Source organism: Melospiza melodia, chromosome Z, assembly GCF_035770615.1.
Source record: "Melospiza melodia melodia isolate bMelMel2 chromosome Z, bMelMel2.pri, whole genome shotgun sequence".
In the NCBI taxonomy this organism is placed as follows: domain Eukaryota; kingdom Metazoa; phylum Chordata; class Aves; order Passeriformes; family Passerellidae; genus Melospiza; species Melospiza melodia.
The window spans coordinates 70896025-70922785 of NC_086226.1; the positions used below are offsets into that span (position 1 = coordinate 70896025).

At 42.2% G+C, this 26761-nt stretch overlaps 1 protein-coding gene across 1 annotated transcript; it reads right to left on the bottom strand.

The window, feature by feature from the left end:
- On the bottom strand, positions 1-26110 carry TRIM36 (tripartite motif containing 36). The gene is made up of 10 exons (XM_063180211.1): positions 26020-26110; positions 24872-25106; positions 16722-17047; positions 13350-13496; positions 12241-12336; positions 11117-11370; positions 10396-10520; positions 9316-9609; positions 8745-9042; positions 1-4678 (listed from the first exon to the last, which is right to left on the bottom strand). Exons 1-10 carry the CDS (start codon positions 26044-26046, stop codon positions 4324-4326), a joined length of 2157 nt encoding a protein of 718 aa, XP_063036281.1. The 5' UTR covers positions 26047-26110; the 3' UTR covers positions 1-4323.
- Between the last annotated feature and the right edge of the window lie 651 nt (positions 26111-26761).

Below are 26761 nucleotides of genomic sequence, written 5' to 3' on the forward strand. Positions count from 1 at the left end.
CCAGGACATCACTTTTACATTTCAGAATATTTTCAAACAAGTTTTTTTTTGTTAAAGCTTTAGGTATCTAAAAAGTGTCTACATGATTCACACCTGTATGAAGCTTTGCAAGTCACATCATAATCACCAAACAGCTATATTGCACAAAGATCCACACAATACCACACCAGTTTTAGCTTAGTCTACATTGTAAAGTGCTGTTTCATAGGGAGAAACTTGAAAAAATAATTATCTGGATAGGCAAGTACTGCTGAACTGCATTTCTGAAAGTTGACACTTCCATAGTAGTTGAAAAAATATCACAGCGTGTTGTCAGTGCCTCTTGACAGTGTGTTTTTTATTTAATAAGCTGGAGTAAGCACCAAAGAGTACTGTCTGGAATGCATACTAAGTATTCAAGTAACACCAAAAGCCAAATTAATTTTTAAACTCAGGATGAGATAAATATAGATATATCAAAAGGTAGATAAATGTTTAAAGTAGCATCAGTTTCTGTCCAGTAGAGTAATTGCATAGCAGAGCACATGTTAAATGAATTTGAAACTCTAGTAGAAAAGGCCCCTAAATTTTGAATTTCTTACTTCTACAGTCTCAAACCAATAATCTTTCTTTAGATCATGGAGTCTGAGACACTGTCTTCATATCTGCAATAGACTGTTCCCTTTATAAATATTTCCATAAAGTAAAAAAAGGTCTGGGGATACAATCCAGATGCTTATAAAAAATCTAAACGTGGAAATGTGGAGTGCTAACCATGACATAAAGCATCTAATTTAGACCAGTTTCTGAAACAGAGGAATCAAAAATGAAACATTTGTCTATGGAAGGAGATTTGGTCTGGAAAAGAAAGTTTAGCCCTACAACCTACAGCTCTAAGCCGATTCTTGGTGTGGTAGATGAACTGACCATGCCAGTTATACAAGGGGAGAAGTCACAGCTACTGAAGTGAGAATCCTTTCTCCTGGCTCTCTCTGACTGCTGCACTCACACGTAATACTCAGCAGAGTATACTAATGTAAGAGTTTTCAGTGCTTGACTTGGGGTTTAATAAATATTGGAGGGGGAAATGAAGTGGAAGGAACAAAAATCTTAACAGCAGAGAGATCATCTGAGTCTCACTACAACCACTTTTCTCCAAGACCTGGAAAAGCAAACAAAAACATGGGCATGTTTGTGTTTCCAATTAAGCTACTCAGGAACATCCAAGTCTAGAAGCGACTGAAGAGCTGCAGAAGGCCCTCAGAACTTAGTGACTAGGTAAACAAGCATGATCGACATAAACAAATGCAAAACAGCCCATCAGTGGGGAAAACCCTGCACACACCCTGCACAACCATCAGGACTGTGTGAAAAACAATGCAGAAGAAGCTTCATCATGACTATGGTATCAGGTATCAATCAAATAAAAGGCAATTAAGGTTTTAGGACTACAAGAAGGAAAACACAAAACTTGTCATCCGTCACAACGACAGGGTGTCTTATGGACAGACTGCTGTCAGCCTCAGCAGGCAAGAAGATTGCAATGGCTTCAATCCAGTAAGAGGGAAGATGAAAGGGATGGAATGACAGAAATTAAAGGCTATAATGATAACCATCTAAACCAGAAGAAGTTACTAAAAAGGCTAACTAGTGAGAGACCCTTTGTCTTTTCGCTTGGGGGAGAAAATTCCAAAAGGTACCCCATACTTCACACCTGCTGCTGTGTGTTTCTCACACAACTCACAGTGAATTTATGGAGTGCACTTTCACACAGTCTCATCAAGACAGAACATTTGCAGATGAGATGCAGAAAAGAAGTTGCGGTTGCTCGGCCTTTCTGGCTGGTATAGACCACTGCTTCTGACAGTTTTTTCCAACAGTGGCCACAGTCAGAGGCTTAAGAGAGAAGACACTGGGAGAGGTGGACTCGAGGTCAGATCAGTTCAGACAGCAAAGCCTGCAAAAGATTTGCATTATGACCTACATTCACTTAACTGTATTGTGATTTTCAGGTCCCGTTTCAGAGCTCTGAAGCTGTACATACATGTACTTAGTAAGCATCCTTCAGACATTCATCAAGATGCAACACTATCCCCAAATTAGAAAGCATATCCCCAAATTAGAAAGCATATCCCCAAATCAGAAAGCACCAAGTACTTACTAGAAACATCCTTCACTTTAGATCCTTATTTTTCCATAAGTCAACAGTTCACACTCCCTACTATTTTTATACAGGGGTTTCTATAAAGACAGGCAGTCCACCTCCATTCTCAGTAAGATCATGAAACAGATCCTCCTGGAAGATAGGTCAAAACTTATGGAAGACAAGAAAGTGATCAGGGACAGCCACATGAGTTCACCAAGGGCAAGAACTGCTTGACTCACCTACTGGTCTTCGGTGACACAGTGACTGCAACAGTGGATAAGGGAAGAGCTAAGAGATGTACCTGGGCTTCTGTAAGGCCTTTGATAAGATCCCCCACAACATTCTTATCTCCAAACTTGAAAGAGAAGGGTTTAAGTGGATGGACTGTTCAGTGAATAAGGAATTGGCTGGATAGCTTTACCCAAAGAATCACAGTCAACAGCTCAATGTCCAAGCAGAAACCAGTAATGAGCAGTATCCCTCAAGGGTCTGTCCTGGCACTGGTGTTGATGTGGATCTCATGAGGTTCACCAACCAGGGTACTGCACCTGAATCCAGGAAATCTCTACTATCAATACAGACTGAGGGATAGAGAGCAGCTCTGTAGAGAAGGACTTGGGAATCCTGATGGATGAAAACTTGGCCGTGAACCAGCAATGTGTGCTTGCACACACTGTGTTCAGCTCTGGGAGCCCCAGTACAGTGGTTCCAGAGAAGAGGCACAAGAATTGTCAGAGGGCTGTAACACCTCTCCTGTGAGGACGCTGTAAGAGATGGAGTTATTCAGCATGGAGAAGGCTCCAGAAAGACCTTATTATGGCCTTTTAATATATAAAAAGGATTTTAAAAAAAGATGGAGGAAGTCTTTTACCAAGGCCTCGAGAGACAGGACAAAGGGCAATGGTTTTAAACTAAAATATGATAGATTTCGGTTGGAGATTTTTTTTTTTAAAGGAAGAAATTTCTAACAATAGGGGTGGTAAGACATTGGAGAAGGTTTCCCAGAGAGGTGGTGGATGCCCCATCCCTGGAAGTGTTCAATTTCATGTTGGATGCAGCTTTGAGCAACCTGGTTAGTGGAAGATGTCCCTGCCTGGGCCAAGGGGGGTTGGAACTAGATGGTCTTTAAAGATCCCTTCGAACTCTAGTTGTTCCCATGGTTCTATGATTCTGCTAATGTGATACAGTTTTAACATTAGAGGAACTGAAATTTGAAGGGAGACATCCTTTAAGGCAGAAATTAGGTCTCAAAACTTAACCAGTGCATTTTTAACATTCTTACTAAGAAAAATCCAAGCTGCTACTAGATTAAAAAAAAAATCAGATATTTCTTTAATACTTGCTTTTATAGGTTAATTTTTTTAATTCACATATAATTATTCATGTCAGCAACTCACTTCCTTTTGCCTAAATACCAGGTACCGTTACTCACACATGCAAACATTTCTGATTTTTAATTCCAAATTCTGACATTTAAGGGAAAATTGCACTTTTTTTAGATAGCTTATAGTTAAAGCCTAGAAGAATAAAGAAACTTACCATTATGCCACCAACTATAGGACACTGAGTGTCAGAACTTCGAGTTTTAACTTACAATCACATTAAGGGTATACAACATGCAATGAGATTCAAGTTTACCTTCATCATTCCAAGTATAAGTTAAACATTCAACACCATTTCTAATTTCTTTTTCTTTCATATTATATTTTTTATATTCTATTCTGTGCTGAAAGGCCGAACTGGTGCTCAGGGGTTAACTGGACAGCATTTAACCCTGCAGAGGCATTCAGGCAGATTTCTTAAAAGGAGAATGGCAATCACACACCGTCAGCTTTGACTTCATTAAATACAAAACTGACTATGTAAGGATTTAAGTTAAATAAAAGGCAGATTTCTACCCCGAAGAGTAAGTTTTGGTTGCTAGTCCTGAAAAGTAAATTTTGGTTGCTAGTCAGACTTCTTCCCTGCTTCCCCCAGGAAAAGAAGTCTGTGGAGAACAGCATTGCACAGATGACAAGAAAGGCAGGAGAATTCCTCTGGTGCAGAAGTGCCTGGACCATTTATTTTAAAAAAATCACAGGCCAGAGGCTTGTGAGCAACTTTTAGGTGGAATATAACTTATCAGGACTAAAAGCTAAGGTAGAATTCTTCTGCTTTCATTTTCTGTCTCAGAACAGCAATGGGAAGAGTTTACTGCACTAGATGTCGTCGTGGTACTCCCTGTCCTTGGCTGTGACAGCCTCCTCAAGGTGCACTGCCGCACTGCCCATCAGGGCAAACGCTGGGTACATCAGGCCGGAGCAATCCACCTCACACTCGTACAGGCACTTCATGCGGCCTGCATCGTAAAACCCCACCCTGCCTCTGTCACAGTCAAGGCAGACGCCCAAGCACGACGGCAGGGGAAGGATTCTGCTGGCTGGATCCTTGGGAGCAGCAGGTGTGGCAGGGATAAAGAACTTCTTCATGCCTAAAGTGACCAGCGTGCAAGGCTGCGATGAGTCGAAGAAGATATCTTCACTCCCACTGTCATGACCGCTGTCCTGCTCGTACCTGGAACACAAAAAAACCCCACGTGCTTTTGACAAATGCTGAAGTGGGATCAGTGATGTGAACAGGAGAAGAACATTTCTGTCATACAGGCAACACCACATGTTCACCCAAAAATCTTGGTTAAAAAAAAATCACAGAATCATAGAATATCCTGAATTAGAAGGAAAGCACTAAAAACATCATATTCCAAGTTCTAGCCCAGCGCAGGACAACCCCAAGTGTTACACAATGTGCCTGAGAGCATTGTCCAAATGTCTCTTAAGCTCTGGCATTTTTGGTGCTGGGACCACTCCCCTGGGGAGCCTGCTCTAGAGTCCAACCACCCTCTGGGTCAAAAACCTTTCTCTAATATACAGCTTAAGGAGCTCATGACAAAGTTTTATGTCATTCCCTTGGGTCCTGGCAATGATCACCTGAAAGATAAGATCAGTGTCTCCTCTCTGCTCCCCTCCATCTCCTCTTCCCCAGGCTGCACAAGCCAAGTGACTTCAGTCAGTCCTTATAAGCCTTTCACTCCAGACCCTTCAAAATATTCATGGCCCTCCTCTGCACACTCTCTAACAGCTCAATGTCTTTTTTGATGTCGTGGCACCCAGACCTGCTCCCAGCACTGGAGGTGAGGCTGCCCCAGTGCAGAGCAGAGCAGAGCAGGACAATCCCCTCCCTTGCCTGGCTGTGATGCTGTGCCCGATGCCCCCCAGGACATGGGGGCCCTCCTGGCTGCCAGGGCACTGCTGGCTCATGTTCAACTTGTCATTGACCAGGACCCTCAGGTCCCTTCTAGAACACTGCTCTCCAGCCTCTCCTTTCCCAGGCTCTCTGTACATCCAGGGTTGCCCCACCCCAGGTCAGAACCCAGCACTTGCCCTTGCTGAATTTCATGCAGTTGGTGCCTGCCCGGCCCTCTCATTGTCAAGGTGTGTCTGCAGGGCCTTCCGGCCTTTGAGGGAGTCAGCTGCTCCTCCCAGTTTTGTATCATCTGAGACCTTACTTAGTAACCCTTCCAGTCCTGTGTCCAAGGCGTTTGTGAAGACAAAGAGCACAGAGCTGAGCATGGAGCCCTGTGGAACCCCCAGTGACAGGTCACCAGTCTGGGGTCACCCCGTTCACTGTGACCCTTCTGCCTGGCCCCTGAGCCAGTTGCTCATCCATCACGTGATGTCTTTATCCAGCTGTGTGCTGGACAGTTTGTCCAGAAGGATCTTGGGAGACGCAGCATCAAAAGCTTTACTGAACTCAAAAGAGATTACATCAACTTCCCTTGGTCAGCTCAGTGGGTTACATGTGTCATGAAAGGAAAGTAAGTTTTTAAAGCAGGACTTTCCCCTGATGACTGCACTGTCCTTCAGGGGTTGTTCAGTAATTCCTAGAATAATCTTCTCCATAAATTTACCAGTCACTGAAGGGAGACTCACAGCCCTATTGTTACCAGAGTCATCTTTCCTGGCAGTCTTGAAAACTAGGACAACGTTTGCCAGTTTCCAGTTGACTGGCACCTCCAAAGACCATTGAAACATCAGAGAGGTCTCACAATTACATCAGTCAGCTCAGTACCCTAGGAAGAATCCCATCAAGCTCCACAGACTTATGGGGATTTGGGTGGAACAGCAAATCCTGCACAAATTTGGGATTGGCTGAGAGTTTATCATTCTCACAGCTATGGTCTTTGAGTTCTGGGACCCCCAAAGACCACTAGTGGTGTTGAAACTGTCAATAAAGCATTAAACATTCCTGTCTTGTCTCTGTCTCTTTTAGTGAGGTGACCATCCTCCTCCTGTAACAGGCCAATGGTATTTCTGACTCCCTTTTGCTATTATCGTGTTTTTAAAAAACTCTTTTTATTGTTCCCCGCGTTCTGGCCAGCTTCAATTCCAGTTGGGCTTTGACCACATGAACTTTTTCCCTCAAATGTCAAGCAGTGTCTCTTTATTTCTCCCACATTGCCCAATCTTGCTGCTATTTGCCATACCTTTTTTTTTTTTTGCCTCAGCTCTAGAAGTTCTCTGCTCACCCAAGGCAGCCTTCTGTCCCACCTGCTTGACTTATGATATTTTGAAATTGCCTGCTCTTGTGCCCTTAGGAGGTGGTGCTTAAAAAGTGACCAGCACTGATGGACCTTAGCACCTTCAATAGTGGCCTCCCAGTCTTTCCTGACTAGTACCCTCAGCAGCCTGAAGTTTGTTCTCCTCATGTCCAGAGTTGAAGTTTTGCTGGCACTTCTCCTCCTGACAACAGAGATTTTAAACTCAATTGCTTCATGGTTTCTGTGGCCAAGACGGCTGCTCATCTCCACTTTGCTCACGAGATCCTCTCTGTTGACTCAGAAAAAATCAGGGAGAGCACCTTTCTCAGCTGGCTCCCTTAGAACCCATACCAAGAAGTTATCATCCAGGTGTTTTATGACTCCTCTGGACCTGTTTGTATCATCTATGTGGTGCTTTCAGTTAACATCTGCCAAGCTGAAGTGCCCTAAAAGACAAGGGTGGTTGATGTAGATATTCCTTAGTTCCTTAAGGAATAATTCATCAGTGTCCTCATCTTGGCTGTGTAGCCTGTAGTAGATTCTCACAAGGACATCAACTTTGTTTGTGCCATAATCCTTACCCAGAGGTTCTCAACTGCAGCACTGCCAGCTGCAGGCTCCATACATTCCAGGCACCATGCTACAGACAGTGGCACCCCCACTCCATCTGCCCCCAGCCCCTCTGCAGAGCCTGTAACCAACAGGGCACTCCAGTCACAGCACTCATCCCACCAGTGACACATAGCTTAGCCAGGAAGGAAGGGGCATTTAGTAGGTGGGATTTCACTTGGGTCACTTCAAACAATTAATAACACCTGAACTCCAATAAGGACAAAACCACAGAAGGCTTTACTAAGAAGTGGGTGTATCTAAATGTACTTAGGCTAGGCAATCATTAATGAATCTACAGGTACAGTAAATCAGTTAACTTGAGAAGTAACTTAGCAAATATGACCAATCATTACAGACAAGAACATGTCCTGTGAGTTTTCCATGATGCTGCTATGTTACATTATCTGTAAAATTCACAAAACAAAAGGTAGTGTTTTAGTGGTTTAAGTTTGGTGGCTTTTTTTAAAGTGCTCTGTCTGAAGACTTCCCTGAAAGTTTCTCAGATGGTTACTGGAGAGTCTGCAGACATACTTGGTCAGTCTACATGCCTTGCTCTCCACCTCTGTCCTCAGATAAAGACACATGGAGAAGCACACAGTAGAGACATTCCCTACTTAGGATTTCAGTTTTGGGGTGCTTGTGGGGGCAGTTCTTTCTGTGTCAGCTAAAATTTTACAGCTCTCTATGCGAAGAAGGAAAAAGAAATCAGGAAATTTAGATCTAATTTCTCACTTTGCAAATGGCTCCATCTGGCTTCAAGCAGCTCAAGATTGTGCTGACACATTTTCCATGTGTTATACAGGAAGAAGTCAAACATTTCTAAATTTCTAAATAAGAGTCCCCAGGAGATAGCCTCCCTGCCTGCAGTCCCCACATATGTGCAGGCTTGCTATAACTCTAATTGTGAGATGGAAATCTTTTTATTGGTTTGTCCACTGTACTTTGGCTTGTGCTCAGTAGCACTCCAATGCAGTATGCAAGCATGTAGCCTGGGGTAAGCCAGTGACTTGGAATCCACTGTGACACAGCTAGTGCAAAACCATACAAATATGCACAGTGAATACTGTTCCTCTGAAAGGCTGCCAAACCTTGTATGCCAAGGGAATTAAGGCAGAACCTTACTACTGATAATCAAGTATTGCTTCAGTCTTAAAACTTACTTATTTTTAACCTTCTTGCTTTAACTGACATTCCTTGGCATCTACAGGAACCTGACTTCTTTCCCAAAAAGAAAGAAAATAGGACTCTGGATAATCAGGACATCTTTCTGCTAATAACGGGGGAAACTGCTTACACAATATCCTTCAAACTTTTCACTGGTTAGGTTCACCTTGTGTACTAACTGAAAACAGACTTGCTCTTCATTTACTTTTTAAAAAAAACCCATCTTCCTATGTAAAACATGCATTAAAGCAAGAGTATGCAATTTACCTTGGACTGATAACATCACAGGTATTGTGGAACAATTTCTGTATCTTGCTGCCAGGAACAACTCCCACCTTCACCAGGTATGAGTAGGGTTCAACATTAAAAGCCCAGAAGTGCTTCCCTTTGGCAATCCCAGTGTCACCAATGATGTAATCCAGGGTTGTGAAGCATCCAACCTGCAAGCGCTCAGATCCCAGAAGCAGAGGAAATCCAGCCCTACTTTCCACAGATGTTCTTCTTGGGTTCAGTTCGAGATGTTCACTGTTGTACCCACATTTGTCATCAAAAAGAAAACTGAAAACTGAAAAATATCCCAGAGAAAAATTCTGCTTAGTTATGTATTTGGCCTTCTGTGCTTATAAACTACATTTTAAGTCATACAGGCATTAGAATTTGCCACTCTTAAAGGCAACCAGGACTGTCATGCAAGCTAACAGTCTCTGTGTGTTACTGACTTAATCTGTAACAGTGCTTCTAAACATTTATGAAACTGGTAACAGTGTAGGAGACATCTGGGAGCTACTGGAAACTGCTTTCAGCTCTTAACACTGACGAATATAAGAAAACCCCCTACCCGGAGCTGGAGGAGTACGCATGGTAACTTCTCGGCTCCAAGGGCTGCCGATGGATCCTTTGTAACCTTGAACTCTAAAGGCGTAGCTGCTGTCATCATCGAGATCAGATAATACTTTGCTCTTGCCACACACTTCAGTCTTCTGCCATGTCACACTCTCCTCTTCTTTATTAAGTTTATGATACTCAAGGACATAGATATCAGCCGAATCTGTCTTCCCAGAGCATTCCCAGCTGATCAGAGCTTTGTTGTACATTCTGCTCTGCTCTTCGTTGATTTCTGGTATTTCTAGACCTGAAACACATAAGAAAAAAGGCTCTGAAATTTAGATACATGTTATTTTGGAGTTAATCATACAACCAGTCCTAGGTAACCCACACTGTTATTGTGTTCCAAATCTAGCTGTGCCCAGTGAGATTTCAGCCACTTTGTAACTAGGGACTATTTACAGTTATTTTTGGCCCATTGCTATTTTGTTTTTTTAGTAAACTGTTATTTTCTTCACTTCTATCTACTCATATTTTTTTTCCTTATTGGTGGAAAGGGATTGGTTAAAACAATATTGGAAGGAAACTCATTTTAAAGCATGCACCTCTTAAAACTGTCTTAAACCAAGAGTTAACCCCTTTGTTGAGCTATAGCACTGTTAAAGGGGGAATCTGACTCTCTCAATTAAAAGGAGTAGATGAGGATGGTTCTCTGTTCATACACTTAAATAAATCCCCTATTTTCTGTTTTTACTTTGAAAGGCTTGAGCCTTTTTTTTCTGGCAGCTTTAAAAACTACTTCTTTCTGTCACGCAATAAAAAGCTTTTAGAAAGACTGAGTGTGATGTAAATACAGTATTTTGGAAGCCAGTGCAAACTGGTACTGTAGGAAAGGAAATGTAATTTTAGTTTCTTTATGAAAGCTGAAACTAACACTGCTGCCAGGTAATGCCTTCTGAATCATGGAGACAGAAGCAACAATGCAAGCCACAACACTGAGCTCTGCAACTGCTGCCCTGTGCAAGTTCTGCCTTTCTCCAGATAAGCCTTTAAAGCTAAAACTTGAGAAAGACCTAATGCTCTCAGAATTTACCATTGGAATGGAAGGACAAGTCACCAAGGATGTCTTCTTGCTTGGCAGTGTCCACGACAAAGCCTTCAAAAGTAGTTGCAGCTGCTGGTGTAAAGCTGCTCAGAGACTCGGTAGCTTTTTGGATTCTGAAAACACAAAAGTGGGATAGCACAAAAAAAAAAAAAAGGCAATTCAAGTTGGACATTCCTTAAAGTAAAAATGCCAGGTTTTGCTTTTAAAAAGTTTTGCTTTCATGTACTTATTGATGTCTCCCAGAAATTTTCTCTAGAATCTCTAGAAAGATTCTCAAATGCCAAATTTAAAGGCCTTTTGTACATGAGTGTAAAGATAATAAACAGGTAGTCATTCAGTCGGCAAAGCATTTAAATAATCTGGAGCATTACATTCAAAGAACAAAACTGATGTAGGGTGCCAGTAGAGAACACAAAGATCAAAGAGCCTAAAGCCAGAAGAGTCCTGGTAAATTAACTTGCAAACACCTGATAAAATCTCCGAGACAAGGAATTTGTCAGGGAGCTAAACAGACTGCCCTCCCACTTCAGTCCCACTGAGCAAGGCCAGGCATTGTGGCAGGACAAGAGCACTCCTCTCCTGAGTGTTGTTTCCTAAGGCACACTCTCATGCAGGAATTCCAGCTAAACCAGGATCATCTCCCAAGAATACAACTGCACAGACATCCTGGAACAGTACTTGCATCTCAAACAGAAGATATTTAAGATACCTGACATGAAGTTGTTTTGCTGTTTGAACAAAACAAGAGGGATCTGTTTCTTTAAGCACTTCTTGAGCATATCCTACAAGGCCATTATTTTCCAGGAGCCCTTGGTATTCTTCCACTTGTGTTTGCAATTTTTCCAACCTTATATTCTTAGAAGTTTCAATTGCCCTAAGAGCTGCAGATCTCTTCTCTTCCAGGACACAATACAATTTCTCAAAACTATGAGATGCTTCTTGTTTAGCTCTTTCACTGTTGCACTAGGAGCAAACAAAAGACATTTCAGACAGATTCTATGTCACTGTGACTCTGCACAGAAACATACTTAAGGTTGTTCAAGGTATCACAGTAATCTAGCCATCCATTTGACAGGTAAGACTAATGAGCTTTGTTATGCTATTCAGCACTGAAAATGAGATCAGCACACCACCCAAGCTAGTCAGCATTTGCTGTCTTTAACAGAGAATGAAGAGCAGGAAAGTATTTCTCTGATTACACCCTGAGTTATGCATTACATTTGTCTAGAGAGCTCATGAAAAAGCACTGTAAAAACAGACTCAGAAGTCTTCATGCCCAAGTGCTAGATGCTCTTCCACCTTCCCCAACCACCCTGACATGAGGGTCCAGCCCAGCTTCTCGTGTACACCCTCTGAACCTCTGAATACTGTCCTGGATAAAAGGAACTGCAAAACTCAGAGGCAGTCTGCAATCAAGACACACCAGTACTAGGAGCTTCTTTCATTTCTGCCTTTGTGCTTTTCAGCTTGTATGTGACTCTTTTGCAGGGAGATTTTGCCCTTAATTTTGCCTTTCTCAAGGTAAACAGGCAGTGTAAATAGTGCACAATCATAAATACACAAATACTCTATGTGTAACCCACTTTGATTAAGGTATCAAGTAAGCTTTATTTTATTTAAATTTACACAAACATAAACTTCCTTTTGTCTGCTTCCCATACTGGCAGGACTAGGTCTTACCATGTGTGACTCAGTCTACCACAAACTGTTCACAAATTGTTTTACTACTTAACTGAAAAACTCAAAGTTTGAAACATTTCACTGAAAACAGTTTTGAATCCTTCCTGTGACTGTACAAAGGCCAACCCCAGACAACCTTGAAGCCACTCTTACCTCAGTTTCTTTCATCAGCAGATCCAGCTGTGTGATGTGAGCCTTCACCTGGCTCTCCTTACTGATGAGGTACTCGATATCTTTTGAAAGTTTCTCCTGTTGAAGTAAACCAGCAAGAACAGGACATCTCACACAAACTGACAACCAGCACTAGCAGGTCATCCTTTTTTATCCTCAGTTTATCTAGCCACAAGGACAAAAGCATGACACCAGTTATGAGCAGCAGTCCTGCGGAGAATTGTTTGGTGACCTGCAAAGCAACTCTGAGAGCGGCTGCTGGCACAGGCTGAAGGATCAGAGGTAACAGTGTCAGCTGGCTCCCAATCACCCAGGAATCACCCTCTCTTGGATAGGGAAAAAGAGGCTTCAGGACATTAAACTTACAGAAAGGATAGTTATTAACTCATTTGTAGTAACAGTTGCTAGAAAAATGAGTAGTTCAAATCACAGATTTGTCCCAGTGCTTCCTTAGCTGCAAGAGTTACAGGAAAAGCCTTACAAACTGGTGAGGAGGCCAAATAGCACAAGGCAGGCTAATCTGAACTTTTTTTTCCTTTTTTTTTTTCTCCTGAGAGCAAGAGAGGAAGAAAAGGAAGAAGAGGAAGTAGGTGCTGCCTTCAATAACTATCTGATGTTTGCAAGTCTTTACTGTTGTGCTTTGCTTGGGAAATTAACATTCTGAAGCTATGCAGCTTCAGAAACATACAAAGATATCAACAGATACTTCAGATGCACATTTCTCAGACCGGCTTCTCAAGTATCCTCTACCACAAGCTACCTGAACACTTATATTTTAAAAAATTGATTGTAAAGTTGATTAATTACTTAAACCTTCTGCATTGTCTGTACTGCTGTACAATTAGCTGAAATAAGATGCCAGCGCTTTTCTGGAGTTATATTTCAAGCATCATAGTAAACAGTTTGGTTTCTAAAATATGCCCTATATCACATTAATATATACATTAACAAATCTTGCACAATGACAGGGCTCAAAACTAGTCCAGAGTCTCCTAAACACACATCCTGGCTTCTATCCAGTGGGAGTTTGCCCTCACATCAGAAGTACTCTTTCCCTTCTTAAGGCCAGGTCCAATGATATTTTCTTGTACCTTAAGGGTTTTGTAGGCAGTGCTCATGGTTGTTACCCTATGGTTTGCATGACCTCCACCCAGTTTGCAAAGATGACAAACAGGCCTTCTGCAGATTTCACAGTACATGTTTACTCTCTCCATTTCATGTTCTGGACACATCAAAATCTGTGGGGAAAAAAAAAAAAAGAGCAGAGACAGTACAGGTGTACTTCCAAAATGGAGGTTCTCAACAAAAAAATCAAAACATCCAATGAACCCAAAGCAGCGTGTGACTTCATCAGTGAATTTTTTATAGTCAGTTTATCTCTACCTTTTATATTTGTCAAGGACATTGAAAGCCAGCAGATGAACACATACAGTTTCACAAGGTTTACAGTAAGTAAGCCTCTAGCAGTGTCTGTGTAGCCTCCATATAGCAATCAATCTTTTGCTAAACCCTGCCCATGTTGTTTGCAATCCCTCCAGCACCCTACACTCCAGCTCAGAGCTGTAAATGCAACATATAACACACTCAGCCTGTCAAACTTAACCATGCTCATGCCAGCATCTCTTGCAAGAGCTACGAACTGGTTCGTAAAGCAAGAGCTGACATAACATTGCAGCAATTTAAGTCCAAGCTACATTTTAATAAACCACATAGCCATTGCTTTTGGAGCCACAAAGTGCAGCCACCTACAGCTACAGTCATTTTAAAGACAAAATTTCAAATTTGTGTTTCAATTTTTCTGTCTGACTCTGGTTGGAAGCTGTTCACACTGGCTGCTACTTCCAGGATTAGCTCAAACAGCATTGCAAGAAAGCTGGAGTTTGCTAAAAAAATCACCTTTCAAAACCAGAACTTGTTGAAATGAATGCTCAAAGAGTTAAAAAAGTGCTGCTCAAGTCCAAGTTCCAGCAACAGATTAAACATATAAAGTGTGTGTGTGTGTGTGTGTGTGTGTGTGTGTGTGTGTGTTCATTTAAAAAAAGAAACAATGCTTGCTTTGCCTCATTCTAGAGAAAGACAACATTTGGGTCATCTATTACATAGGAGTTACCAAAGAGGAACTTTTGAGGAAGCTTTTTAGTTTCAATATGCCCCCACACAAGAGAGGTCAGAAAAGGGCATAAAAATAGAAAATTGTGAGCATCACAAATATGGACACAATAAGCTAAAACCTGAAATCAGCTTTCAAATCTCAAATGTTATCCTAAGGAATGGTTAAAGGCACCAGGCTCACCAGCACGTTAAGACTATCCTTAAACAAAATATGCAGTTAGTGATCCCATTTGGATTGACTACTGGATTTGGAAGGAATTAAAAAAGAGAAAAAAGGAAGCCACCAAGAAAATCAGCTGTGCAGGCAAACATCTCCAAAAGCTACAGTCATTCACTTAAACTGTGGAAGTAATTTTTCCACACATCAGTGTGGAAATTTTCCACACCTCACAGAAAATCCTTGTTTTTATTCATCTCCTCATATAAGCAAGAACTACAGCCCGCAAGCAAGAGACAGCAGAGGTCAGCAGACTGCCTTGTCTTCTCTCAAAACTCAAGAACAATCAGCCCAGTATGTGCTTCTCCCATCCCCACCACACACCCTACAAAGTGCTCTCCAGCCTGGTTGTAAATTAAAATGGTGACTGAGGACATTGTTTAGGGAATCAACAAATACTACATGCTTTCAGCTCAGGTCTTAAAATTGCAGTGCAATTTTTTTCTTACTTTATATTAAGCTCAAACAGTCCTCAGAAAAGTTTCTATAAGAGCACCGTAAGGATCAGCTTGCTGCAGTTGGGAAGTTTTTCAAAACAAGTAGATGTATCTAAAGTTACCTACACTGTGCTTTTCTCCTTTTTTCCCCTCTTCCTGTCTTCACATACAATTAGAAATGCTAAATCCCACACGTGCACACATACTCAATACATCAGTGTCAGAATAATCTAAACCACTTCACCCCATTTTGCTCTGCTTCAAGAGAATTCACCCATTGACTTTTAATCCTGAATTCAGTCTGCATGTAGTAACACCACGGGGCACTTTTAGGAGTGCACAAAGATCACAAGATGCCTTTGGTATTTTCCCATAGCAGACCAGCAGCTGTGAGGATTTAGATGCCATGGAAGAAAAGTTTTTAAGGAGCTGTACAGCATTTTAAAGCAAGAGCTGGAAGATAACATGCAAACTTTCACCTTTCTCATTTATCCAATAGAGGGACATTTCACACAATGTGCAAGCCCATTTGAAAGCATATGAAGCACATGCTCACTTTTAACTGGAATTAGTGTTTTAGACTCAAGGAAAATACCCCCAAGTGGACTTCTGGACGTTCAGTATCTCCCAGCCTGCTAACTTTAGAGGCTCAAATTTTTCCAGTCTCAGAAGCAAAGTACACCAGGAGTGAAGAGCTTCTTACACATTGCATATTAGTCAGATTTACTTAATTTAACAATAATTAATCAGGACTCCTTTACCATCAGCATTTCTGGCACCTGTGGGATGTCCAGCAAGGAGGCACAGGCACATGCCCCTTCATGTCCCCCAACCTGTGCTGGGACATTAAGGCCATTATTGTGGTCCCTGGTTAGCAAGATAGTATCTGTGACATGTAACATCTGTGATCTAACAAATTCAATAAGGCACTGCCATGTACTGCACCACGCTCAGCGTGAGACACAAAGGTAGTGGCATTTTGTTACCACTGTTTTGCCTGAATGCAGTAACAGCAGCACCAGGCTATAAAGTAGAATTTTTGCCATAGCGTTTTTATCTCTTCTGCTATAGATTAAAAAAAAATGGTGTAATAACAATGGAGAACATAACTCCATCTTTTGCTCTTGTTAGATGCAAGAAAGGAGAGAAAGAAGATGCTTGGTGATGGATCAGACTCAAGCACAAAGCATCCAAAGGGGATGTACCTAAAGGGGGCATGGAAGAGGCCAGGTGTGTGGGGGTTTTTAAGTTTACCACACACAGCATCCTCCCTAGGCAGTCCATTCTAGATGATCAAGACCAAGGTGCCAGTAACACCAAGGGGGGTATAGATTCAATCCCTCTATGAATCATTCACTTAAAAGCTGGACTTGATGATCCTTGTGGGTCCTTTCCAACTTAGAATATTCTGTTATTTGTGATCAATAAGCCTTAAAAAAGAAAAGAAAGACTCAGATCACAAGTAACACAATCCATTCCACAAAGTAAAACCCCTTATTTTTACGGGACCCTTCAAGTATGTTCTCAATGTCCCCTTCAATGACAGCAAGGAGCAAAAGCTTGTGGTTCACTCAATAAATAACAGCAATTGTCAATAAAGCAATCATGGTCCTAAAAAGCAACTATCGTTGCGCAGATATGTCTGCAGCTACATGAGAATGCTGCAACCTGAATTCTGTAAGGTACAGCATACTTACCTTGGGTCTGAAGTTGGTGGTTGGTCCTACATATTCATGCTGGGCTTTTGCTGTTCCCCAAGGATGGTGTATTTTGAAACATGGATTGCAATAGCTTGCACTGCAGTCCATGCAGCTCTTTGTGGACTCCTGAGCTGGAGGTTTGCAGAAATCACACATAATAGCAATGGCTGCCCTGGCTGCCTGTCTGTATCTTTCCACAATGGTTTCCAAAGTGAAGTTGCGAAATAAGCCATTGATGCCACGCTCCCCAAGATCAATATCCCGCTGGCAACTCGGACAAGGAAACAGAGTTGATCTAGGAGTCAGTGAATTACGTTTTCTGCCTGTGTAGACACCAAAACCCAATTTAGGATGAGTGTAAACCAAACTGGTTTAGATTTTAAAAGAAGCACAGGAATTTATTAACCAATTCCAGACTGTAGCACATCATCCAAACAACACCAATTCATATGCAGTCTGCCAAGCCAAAGAGAATACAATTGCCCTGACAAGGTAGTGTAATGTCTGACTCCAAAGAACATTACAAACTACTACCCGAAAACTTAATTTTATGTTGAGATAAATTTAGCTCTTCCAATTCTACTTTCTTTATCTAGTTTTGGATGCACTCAAGCTGTAACCTTTTGAAACAATAAACACAAAACTTTGTGGAAGCCAAGTGGTTTTAGACTAACTGGTTACCCATAGAGAGATGAGCAGCCTCCTAACATATGGAAGTGAAAGATGCTTACTCCCAGAGCAACGGAAACACATAGCTAACCCTGAGATCCCTGATACTTGCTTTGGCTGAGTTCAAACTTACTTTACTCATCCCAAGAGGCATCACAAAAAAAAATGGAAAATGAGGCAACAGTGTGACATCTTGTAGATGTGACAGTCTGGTCAGAGAGCAAGAAAAGTAGGTAAGTTTTGCCAGAAAACTAGGTAAGTTTTTCAGCTTGTGAGACTTTAGCGAGTTGAAGAGAAACACTGATAGCTTATTAATATAAAAAATAGCTTATTAATTAAAAAAATAAAGTTGCTTTCCTACTCTCTGTTTTCTTGATTTTCTCAAAGATTGTTTATAAGAAAGGCATTTTTTTAATTAGCCAATCAGGTGAAATGCATTGATTAATTGACCAATCAAGTCTATCTGTATTGGAACAATGTATAAAAAGGAGGATCTGAAGTAAAGCTGCTATGCTGTGCAAACCAGCCTTCTGGTGAGTCTGTGTCATTTCTTACTCAACAGCAACATCATCTCAGCCAAATAATTTCGTCAAAAAATGCTGAGTCTCATTTGGCCCCTCCTAAAAGGCCTTAATAAAGGAGGGCTGCCAAATCAGCCCTGCACACCAAAGGGGAATCTGAGGTAGTTACATCTTCAAGTTACTCTACCCTCAGCTGAGGAACCACAGATCTCCACAGGGATGTTAAACAGCATGCATCTACCTCTATTAATTTCTAAAGGGGGAGCTGCAGAGAAGCTGCACTCCTACCAAACAGCTACCCACAAATTTCCCCCTCTCTCCAAAGTAAGATCACAGGCTTAAGCAACGCCACTAACTTAAGAAGCCTTTTGAGTCTGTAAGGAGATGGCTCACACAGACTCAGAGGTTATTCTCAAGGTAATATTCCTGAGGTTATCAATCCAGGAGTGCATCCTGTCTCACTCATGAACCCACAAGCTGCAACTACCAGAAAGAATCCTTTATGTATTTCAAAAAGCAGGCTAAGCCAGTCTTTAGGCTTAACTTGTATTCTCTCCGTTTCCCCTTACAAAGAACCAAAAACCCCAAATTCTGTAGGGCTGGTGCACTGCTCTAAGATCTCTTTAAGAGCACTGCATATTTGTATAACTGTCCTGATTTCATCTGGGTTAGAGATCATTTTCTTAGTGCTGTGGTTTGGATTCAGTATGAGGTAATTACACACTGATGTTTTGGCTGTTGCTAAGTAGTGCTCATCCTAAATCCAGGACTTTCCAGTTTTATATGTTTCACCAGAGAGCAGGTGCATGTAAAGCCAGAAGGGAGAACAGCCAGGACAGCTGATCCAAACAGCCAAATAACATGGCCTGGACGTGACACAAAGTAGGGGCAGTCAGGTGTGACACGGTGGGCACTGGGCGAACAATTGCATTGTGCATCACTTGTTTTTCTTGGATTTTATTCCTCTCTCTCTTCTGTACTACTATTTTTTTATTTTTGTTATCCCTTCAATATATACTCCAGTATACAATTAACTCTATTCCAGCTGAAACCAGGACACTAACAAAATTTTAGATGACTTAAAGCTGAAATCTTAGTGTTGAAATTGGCTCTTCTTCAGAAAGGGAAATTTGTTCTTCTCTGTATTTAATCAGTATTTTCCCATCAAAATTGCCAATGCTTTATTTCTTTCTGAAGTGTCCTGTACTGCTACCCAAAACAGACTTGCCTTGAACTGCTCTCCTGCTCCTTCACCTAACAATCCAAAACCTCCATTCCTATCATGCCCTTTCCAGTCTCTTCAAATAAAACACCAAACCAACCCTCCTTTGAGGAATCAGTTCCTTTAAATATCTTTGAAATTTAACCCGTGGTAGTTATGTATGACTGTCAGCTAAGAACTCACAATCAGAGCATGGATAAGTGTGCATTACACTTATAATTTATGCACTTATAAAGTGCATAAAACACTCCCACCCAGCTTGGTCCCATGCTTTTCTGTAAGTTCCGAGCAGCACAACTAGGCTGCATTTACAGAAGAAGATGGGTGACACAAGGCACAGGTATGCAAATCTCTACCTAAGGGAGCAGAGATTGTTGCCTGATTTCACTTTTTTTTTCATATTTACTTGAAATGAATTAATTACTGCACATCCTGCAGTACCTATAACTTGGCATACACAGCAACACACGCATGCAAGGCACAGCAACAACAGTGAAACACAAATTGTATTTCCAGTGTACACTCCAAGCTAGCACTGCACACAGGAACACAGAGAAATCTTCTATGCAGACTTCTACAATGTCCTAGACAAAAAGATGACTTCACATGCAGTGCCATGCAGAAAACAGCTACAAAAACTGATCTAGAATACACACATTTGCTGACACTACGAAAATAATCATACAATGCAGCACATATCAGGACTGCCTACAAGTGGTATGCTAGAGCAGAGAGTGAACAATGACAAAGCAAGAAAACAAGGAAAAAAACCATGGGGCAGTGGTCAAGTTTAAAAATACAATCTGAAATTCTTATCCATCCCAATGGAGGCCTTTCATTCTGCCAGTGGTGGGCTGAAATGAGACTGTCTCATCATGAGCCATGCTCTGCCAAGACTGGTGACATTCTTTACGGAAAGCAATCCAGTATCAAGGAAGTCCTGCACACCTTCAGATGTCTCATCCCTTTTCATTGACAGCACTCTGAGAATCTAGGTTGGGGTTTTTTTCCCATTTTAAATCCTAGAAATTTATTTGCTAAGCTGCTTGGCATGCCCTGACACTTCAATAATAAAAAATAAGGAGATACATCCTCTTTTTGCCTACTGAGTGTTAAAATACTAACACTCTAGTTTGCTTTCTGCTTAAAGGATTTCTATACTCACATTTTAAGAAGAAAGCACTGGCGAAGTAGTGAATTACTTTGGACACTATCTTTCCTACCTGTATGGTGTCCAACTTGCTGAAACTAAATTCTGGTTATATTTTAAAAAATCCAAACAAAAAAAAAGCACACAAAAAAAAGAGAAAAAAAAACCTTGGATTTTGTAGACATATTTAGATGTGCAGCTCAGAGAAAGTTAGCTCCTACCCACACTCTCTTTTAGACTTGCCAATTCAGTTTACAACAAGCAAACATGTATTTTGTGAAATATTAGAAATCACCACACGAAATTTTCCACTGTGATTTGTAAACTGATTGCTCCACTAGCAATAAGTTGCTCAATCAGTTTACAAAAAAAAAATCACAACATACACTCAGACTCACAAGTATTACCATACAGACTGCAAAGACTCAAGTCAAAAAGCAGTTTTAAGTATGTCCTTTAAAGACAATTTTTAAACATCATCTTCGCAAGGAGAGGTACCAACACTTAAAATGTTGAAAAGTCCAAGCTGCAGTGAACGGTTTGCAAAGGGATAAGACATCTTAAAGTTGTGTTTTTCAAGTAAACAGTATTACCAGAATTCTATGGTTGTGGAAGACATGGACACTTAATGTGTGAAACTCTAATAAAAAAAGATTTAAAAGTCAACTGGATTCTCTTGCAACTGGATTCTCTTTTTTAAAATACAAATATATATGCTACCCATAACTCGTTTAATGTTTTTGGATGGGCTTTCAGGGGGAAGCAAAAACGGAAGGGAAAAAAGGGGACGGGGATAGCAAGGGGAAGGGGTAAAGAGGGAAGTGGGAGAGAAAGAGAGAGGGAAAGGGGAAAGGGGAGAGGCCTCCTAAGAGAAGCCAGCAGAGCTAAAATGTTACTTGCAGATACTTTAGTCTTTCACAAATCAAAAGAGCTTTCTGCAAAAACAGCAGACACGGACAGCCTTCCAAGAGGTCTGATGGCACTGTACAGTATCTCCGTTTAATGACACTTTCAGCCTTCAACTGAGGCAATTTAAACTTCCTCTTCCCATCAGCTGCTTCGTCCTCCACTGAGTGTGAAATTCAGATTTGTGTTTAGCTCGCTTCACATCTGTCTTGAAGGACACCATATTCCATGATTACTCATGTGTCTGCCAATACTGTGGCAACAAAGAATTCGGGGACTTTTTCTCCCATTTTTGGCCAACAATTACATTTTTAAAATGTAATCAGTATTAAAAAAGTCCACACAGTGGTTGAGCTGCTCAGACAAAGCTCAATTTTGGAAACAAGATATAATTAAAAGACTGACAATCCTTCAATCAGATTGTATCATTAGACACACCAAATACTACAAGTCTAAGTGTAAAATGTTTTATTTTCCTCACACATTCATGTGCTGTGATAAACTGTGAGATTCATAACTACCTACTCATTTCAACATGGTGTAAAATTCAATCTGTTCTTCATCAAATTAAGCAGTTTTAAATAAAATAATGAATGAATATTACATTCCATTTAGCAGTGATGGCCAAACACGACCTGTAAACGTAAGCAAGATCAATCCAATAATCAAACTTCATTACCAGTAAGACAGTTTCATTGAAACTTGAGCATGTAAACTGAAAATTAAAAAGCAGGGGGTGGAGGAGGCGGTGTGGTGATTGCTAGGGTTCTGTGTGCATTTTTGTACCCACCGATGTATACTCAGTCATATACACACAAGGAAAAAAATATAATCCAATCCTTAACTGAATTCCAGTCCAGTTGACCTTTAAATCATTCTTGCACAGAATGAAAAGCTGTCCTTATAGAACTTCTTTGCTGTACCTTTAGTCACTGCAAAAGAATTTTTGTGGACTTGACCACTGACAAAAAGCTATATGCTAATTGACAATATTTAACTCGAGATCTAAATGCTAGACTATCTCTAGCCAACACAAGAAGTGAAGCATTTCTACCTCTGCACCCAAAAGACCTCCTCTGTGAGGCTGCAAACAATGAACAGAGAGCTGTTTAGACATCAAAAAATGAGATATACCATTGGTTTACAATGGTTCAAATGAAAAGCACCAACTCTTTTCTCTCCTGTGGCTGCTTAACTCCTGCAGGGTTGAAAGGCAAGAATGTTTAATTTCCTAGCACAGCAAACAACAGTAAGATTTAAGCAGAACAGGAAAAGGGAGAAATAAGGCATTGGCAGGGGGAGGGGCATAGGGAAAGATATTTCAAACTTTCACACGAGCGTCAACATAACCACATTACACGCTTTAATTGCACCCACACTGTAATTACAGTAACATTAGAGATAATTGAACAGCAATAAGAAATAGCCTTCATTTTCATGTTATATACAGCAAGACTTTGCTAATTAAAATTTATTTTAAATATAATACAAACAGGAGAGTATTTTTAACCAGCACATACACTGGTTTTTAAGCAGCACATGCACTCCATTTCAATGAGTTCTGTCGCTTTTACATTAAGATAAATTGTACTTGTAAATGCAAGCTGTGTGTGCACAACAAATACAGAGCATGACCAAATACAGACCTTCTACAGTCCTTCTACAGTCCTTCTGGCATACCAAGAATTTAAATGGCAATCCATTTTAAATAGATTCTATTCCTTACAGAGACATCAGGGATTCTTTAAGTGGGGGGAAAAAAGAAACCCCATAGTGGGAATAAGGTGTCATATGCATTTTGAAATGTGACACTAAGGTCTTGACACTGACATGCCCTGCACAAGCCTCCCGCAAGTTCTAGTGGATTTTTGTTTTGCATGTGAGACCCCACTTTGAATGTTTTCCTTGCATTATCTCTCTTATGGAGCTGTTTTCTTGCAAATTCCCCTACAGATCACAAAGCCAATTTAGCAAGGCAATGCACAGTATGAGTTCTTCAGACGCAAGGGAACAACTATGCAAATGTAAATTGCAAGCTGGCGAACATTGCTGGTACCAAACTGGACTGAGAGCAAATCTCACACTTGATATAGCAATGGAGCTATAATGCCTATAACATTAGAGGCAAAAACAGTATAATCTGAATTTAAACATCTATTCTTTAATGCTTCAATTTCCATACGCTTTTCATTCTGTAAATTTGAACTGTCTGAGATTATAATTTTCCCGTGATGCGCATCTGCCCAAAGCTCTTTGAGGTAAGAGGGGGCAAGCTCATTATTTCTAAATCTCAACCCTCTCTTGCTACTCATCAAACAGGTCTTCAGGAAAGCCATCACCTCCCTGTTAGCAGGTCAGATCAGGAGATATATTCCCATCAGTTTGCTGAGACTGTGGCAGACCACAGCAGATTTAAAGATTTACAACTCCTGCAACAACCTGTGTACAGGTATCTCAGGACAGGGTGGTGGTGGCAGGAGAAGTACCAAGTGGCTTTTTGCTTAACAAATTTATTTGAAAGAGTACCAGTATTAACAATTCAGTACTAAGCAGAACTAAATAGCTGTTTAAAAGAAGCTGGTGAAATTGCACATTTGACCTGCGAAAACTGGGAAGGATGAACTTTAGTAACGTGAAATATAAGATAACCCATGAGCTGTCTCCAGCCTAGGTGTAAAATCCCAGGACACCTCAACCAAACTTCCTTCCTTGCCTCCCAACCAGGTGTTTTCTACGGACAATGCTCAGAAATCTTCAGAGCCAACCACAACTTCATACCAATTTAGTAGAATCCACCCCACTCGCCAAAGCTGATCCTCTTTAATATCATCCTAATCATTAAGAAGCTATGAACCAGCATTAGCCTTTTAAAGATAAAGCTTTGGAGTTTCTCTTGTTGGTAACTCTTCCTGAGCACAGAGAAGTGTGGTTTTAAAGTGGATAATTATGTCAGAAAAAAGCCTGAAAGCCAAGATTACATATCTTTCAAGAAGTAAAGCATGCACAAAGCACTTTCAATGCATCTGTAGGAGAGCAGACCAACTCATCCACGGATTACAAAGACTGCAAGAATGTTTCTAGCAGGATACCACAAAGAGCAGGAGTAGTCCTAAAGCTAAGCACGCCTTAAATCTTCAAGCAAGAAGGAGGCTGTTAGGGCTGTCTGCTTCCAGTCATCTGCCCTTCAAATCTGCAACCGTGCAATAATCATAACCAATGGAAAATTATTTACTGTATGCATAATGAAGTGGGCAGGACAAAACTAGCTTGCAAAGTCTACACAGGCTCAGAAGGAAGTCAGAAGTACTGCATTGGGGCTCATTGAAACCAGAGCAAACCATGGCAGGCAATGAAACCGTCAAAATCTACATCTCCATGCTACTGAACAGGATGCTACTACACGACCATGTAACTGAAATGCAGAAATAAACAACACAATGGTTATAAAGACTTACAGAATGCCACAAAGACAAATCTATTAAAGATCGAACAGAGTGCATTGTCCTTAAAAATATTCCCATTGTTCTGGACACAAAATTAACAAGAGTAGCACTATCCCCAAGTTATCTCTATAACCGCATCAGGAGCACCAGGAAGACATTTACCAATGCAGACACCATTCCACTCATGCCAGTCTAATAATAAAATCAGGAAAACGTGCACAATTTCTGATACATACCTGCTCTATTAATCCTGTCAATTCTGTCCACGCTAGAAGCAGCGATTCTAATTCGAGGGCTACTCTGATTAGAGGATTCAGAGCCTCCATCAGCAAAGGAGTCTTCAAATGCAAAAAGTATTTCTTTCACACATTTGTGACAGATGTTGTGCTGGCAGGGAAGGATCAGTGGATGGGTAAACAATTCCTTGCAGGCTGGGCAGATAAGCTCTCTTTCAATACCCTTAATGGCAATCTTCATGATAGAAAGAGGGAGAAACAAGTCTAAGTGCAGGAAAACATGAGCCACCAAGACTTATGGCACTACTCTATGTCACCAAACCCCAGATCTGCAGAACAAATACACACAATTTTATCTGGTTTGAGGCACTTCTTTGGATAAAACAAATATCAATTAACATTTATGAAAGCACTGACAGCATTCATTTTAACTGAAGTGAACATTGCCACTAGGCAAACTCAGTTCATCTTTAGGTCATGTCTGCATTGCAGGGGAGGAAAGGAGGGGAGTAGTCTTAATTCCACTCTAGGACCTAGTGAAATGCAACCGAACGCAACCATACGTCTCAACAATAGGAGTCCATATGTTTGGCTTGCTCGCTGGCTTACGAAGAGGGAGAAGGGGGGAAAAAGGGAAATCAAGTGTCAGACTGGGTAAACAACAGGCTTTCCTGACGTGTAATTCACGTTTAAGGGCTGAAACTGTCTTGACTTCATTGGGGTAACAATTCTGAGATCAGGAACATCATTTATTTATTTATTTATTTATTTATATGTTTATTTACGTCTTTTATCTGCCGCACAAAGAGCCGCCCGTGGGTAGGTGCGGCTCTTCAGCAGTTCCGCGACCCCCGCGGCCGCCCCGGGCAGCCGAGCCGCGGTGTCGGCAGCGCCCGCTCCGCCCGGCGCCCTCGGGCAGCGCTTCCCCTGCGTGCCCCGCGCCCGTCGGAGCTCCCCGCCAGCCCTGCCCGCCGTCCCGGCCGCGCCGACAGCCCCGCGGGGACGGGCGTGCCGGCGCACACCGCGGGGCGCCGACGGGCTGAGGGACCGACGGGCAGGCACACACCCCGCAGCCCCCCGCAGCACAGCAAGAGCAACGGCGCGCCCCGCCCTGGCGGCCGCGCCCCGCCGGTTCCCCCCGCGCTCACCGGGCTCTCCAGCCGATCGCTCTCCATCCCTGCACCGCTTCCTCCTTCTCCTCCTCCTACGCCGGGGCGCCGTCAGCCCGGGCGGGCGCTCGGGACACGCAGGAGCAGCGCCCGCGGCGGCGCCCGGCGCAAAATGGCGAGCGGAGGCAGCGGAGGCAGCGCGGGCGGGCGGGCGCGGGGCAGCGCGGGCGGGGCGGGGCGGGCGCGGCCGCCGCCGCCGCCGCAGAGCGGAGCTGTCCAGCCGGCCCCGCCGCCCGCGCCCCGCGGGACACCGCCGCTCTGCCCTGCTATTGTCCTGCTCCTCGCCCTTCGCCAGGCGGCGCCGGAAATGCCGCCCGTCCCGGCAGTGTTGCGGGCTCTCCCGCTCAGCCATTGATCACCCCCCGTAGTACCCGTGTGATTGAATCGCCGAGTCGTAGAACGGCTTGGGTTGGAAGGGACCTCGAAGATCACAGAATCACAGTACCAACCAGGTTGGAAAAGACCTCTGCGGCCATCGAGTCCACTCTGTGTCCTAGAGCCTCCGCGCCCCGGAGTTGACACATGTCAACTAGACCTTGGTGCCAAGAGCTACATCCAGTCTTTCCTGAAATACCTTCACTACCTCCCTGGGCTTTGAAGAAATTCCCTCTCATGTCCAAGCTAAACTACTCCTGATGCAGCTTCAGATAATGTCCTCTCAACCCAAACATCTATTTCCAATCCCCAGGACACCTTCTAGAATGGATGGCTCAATCCTTCT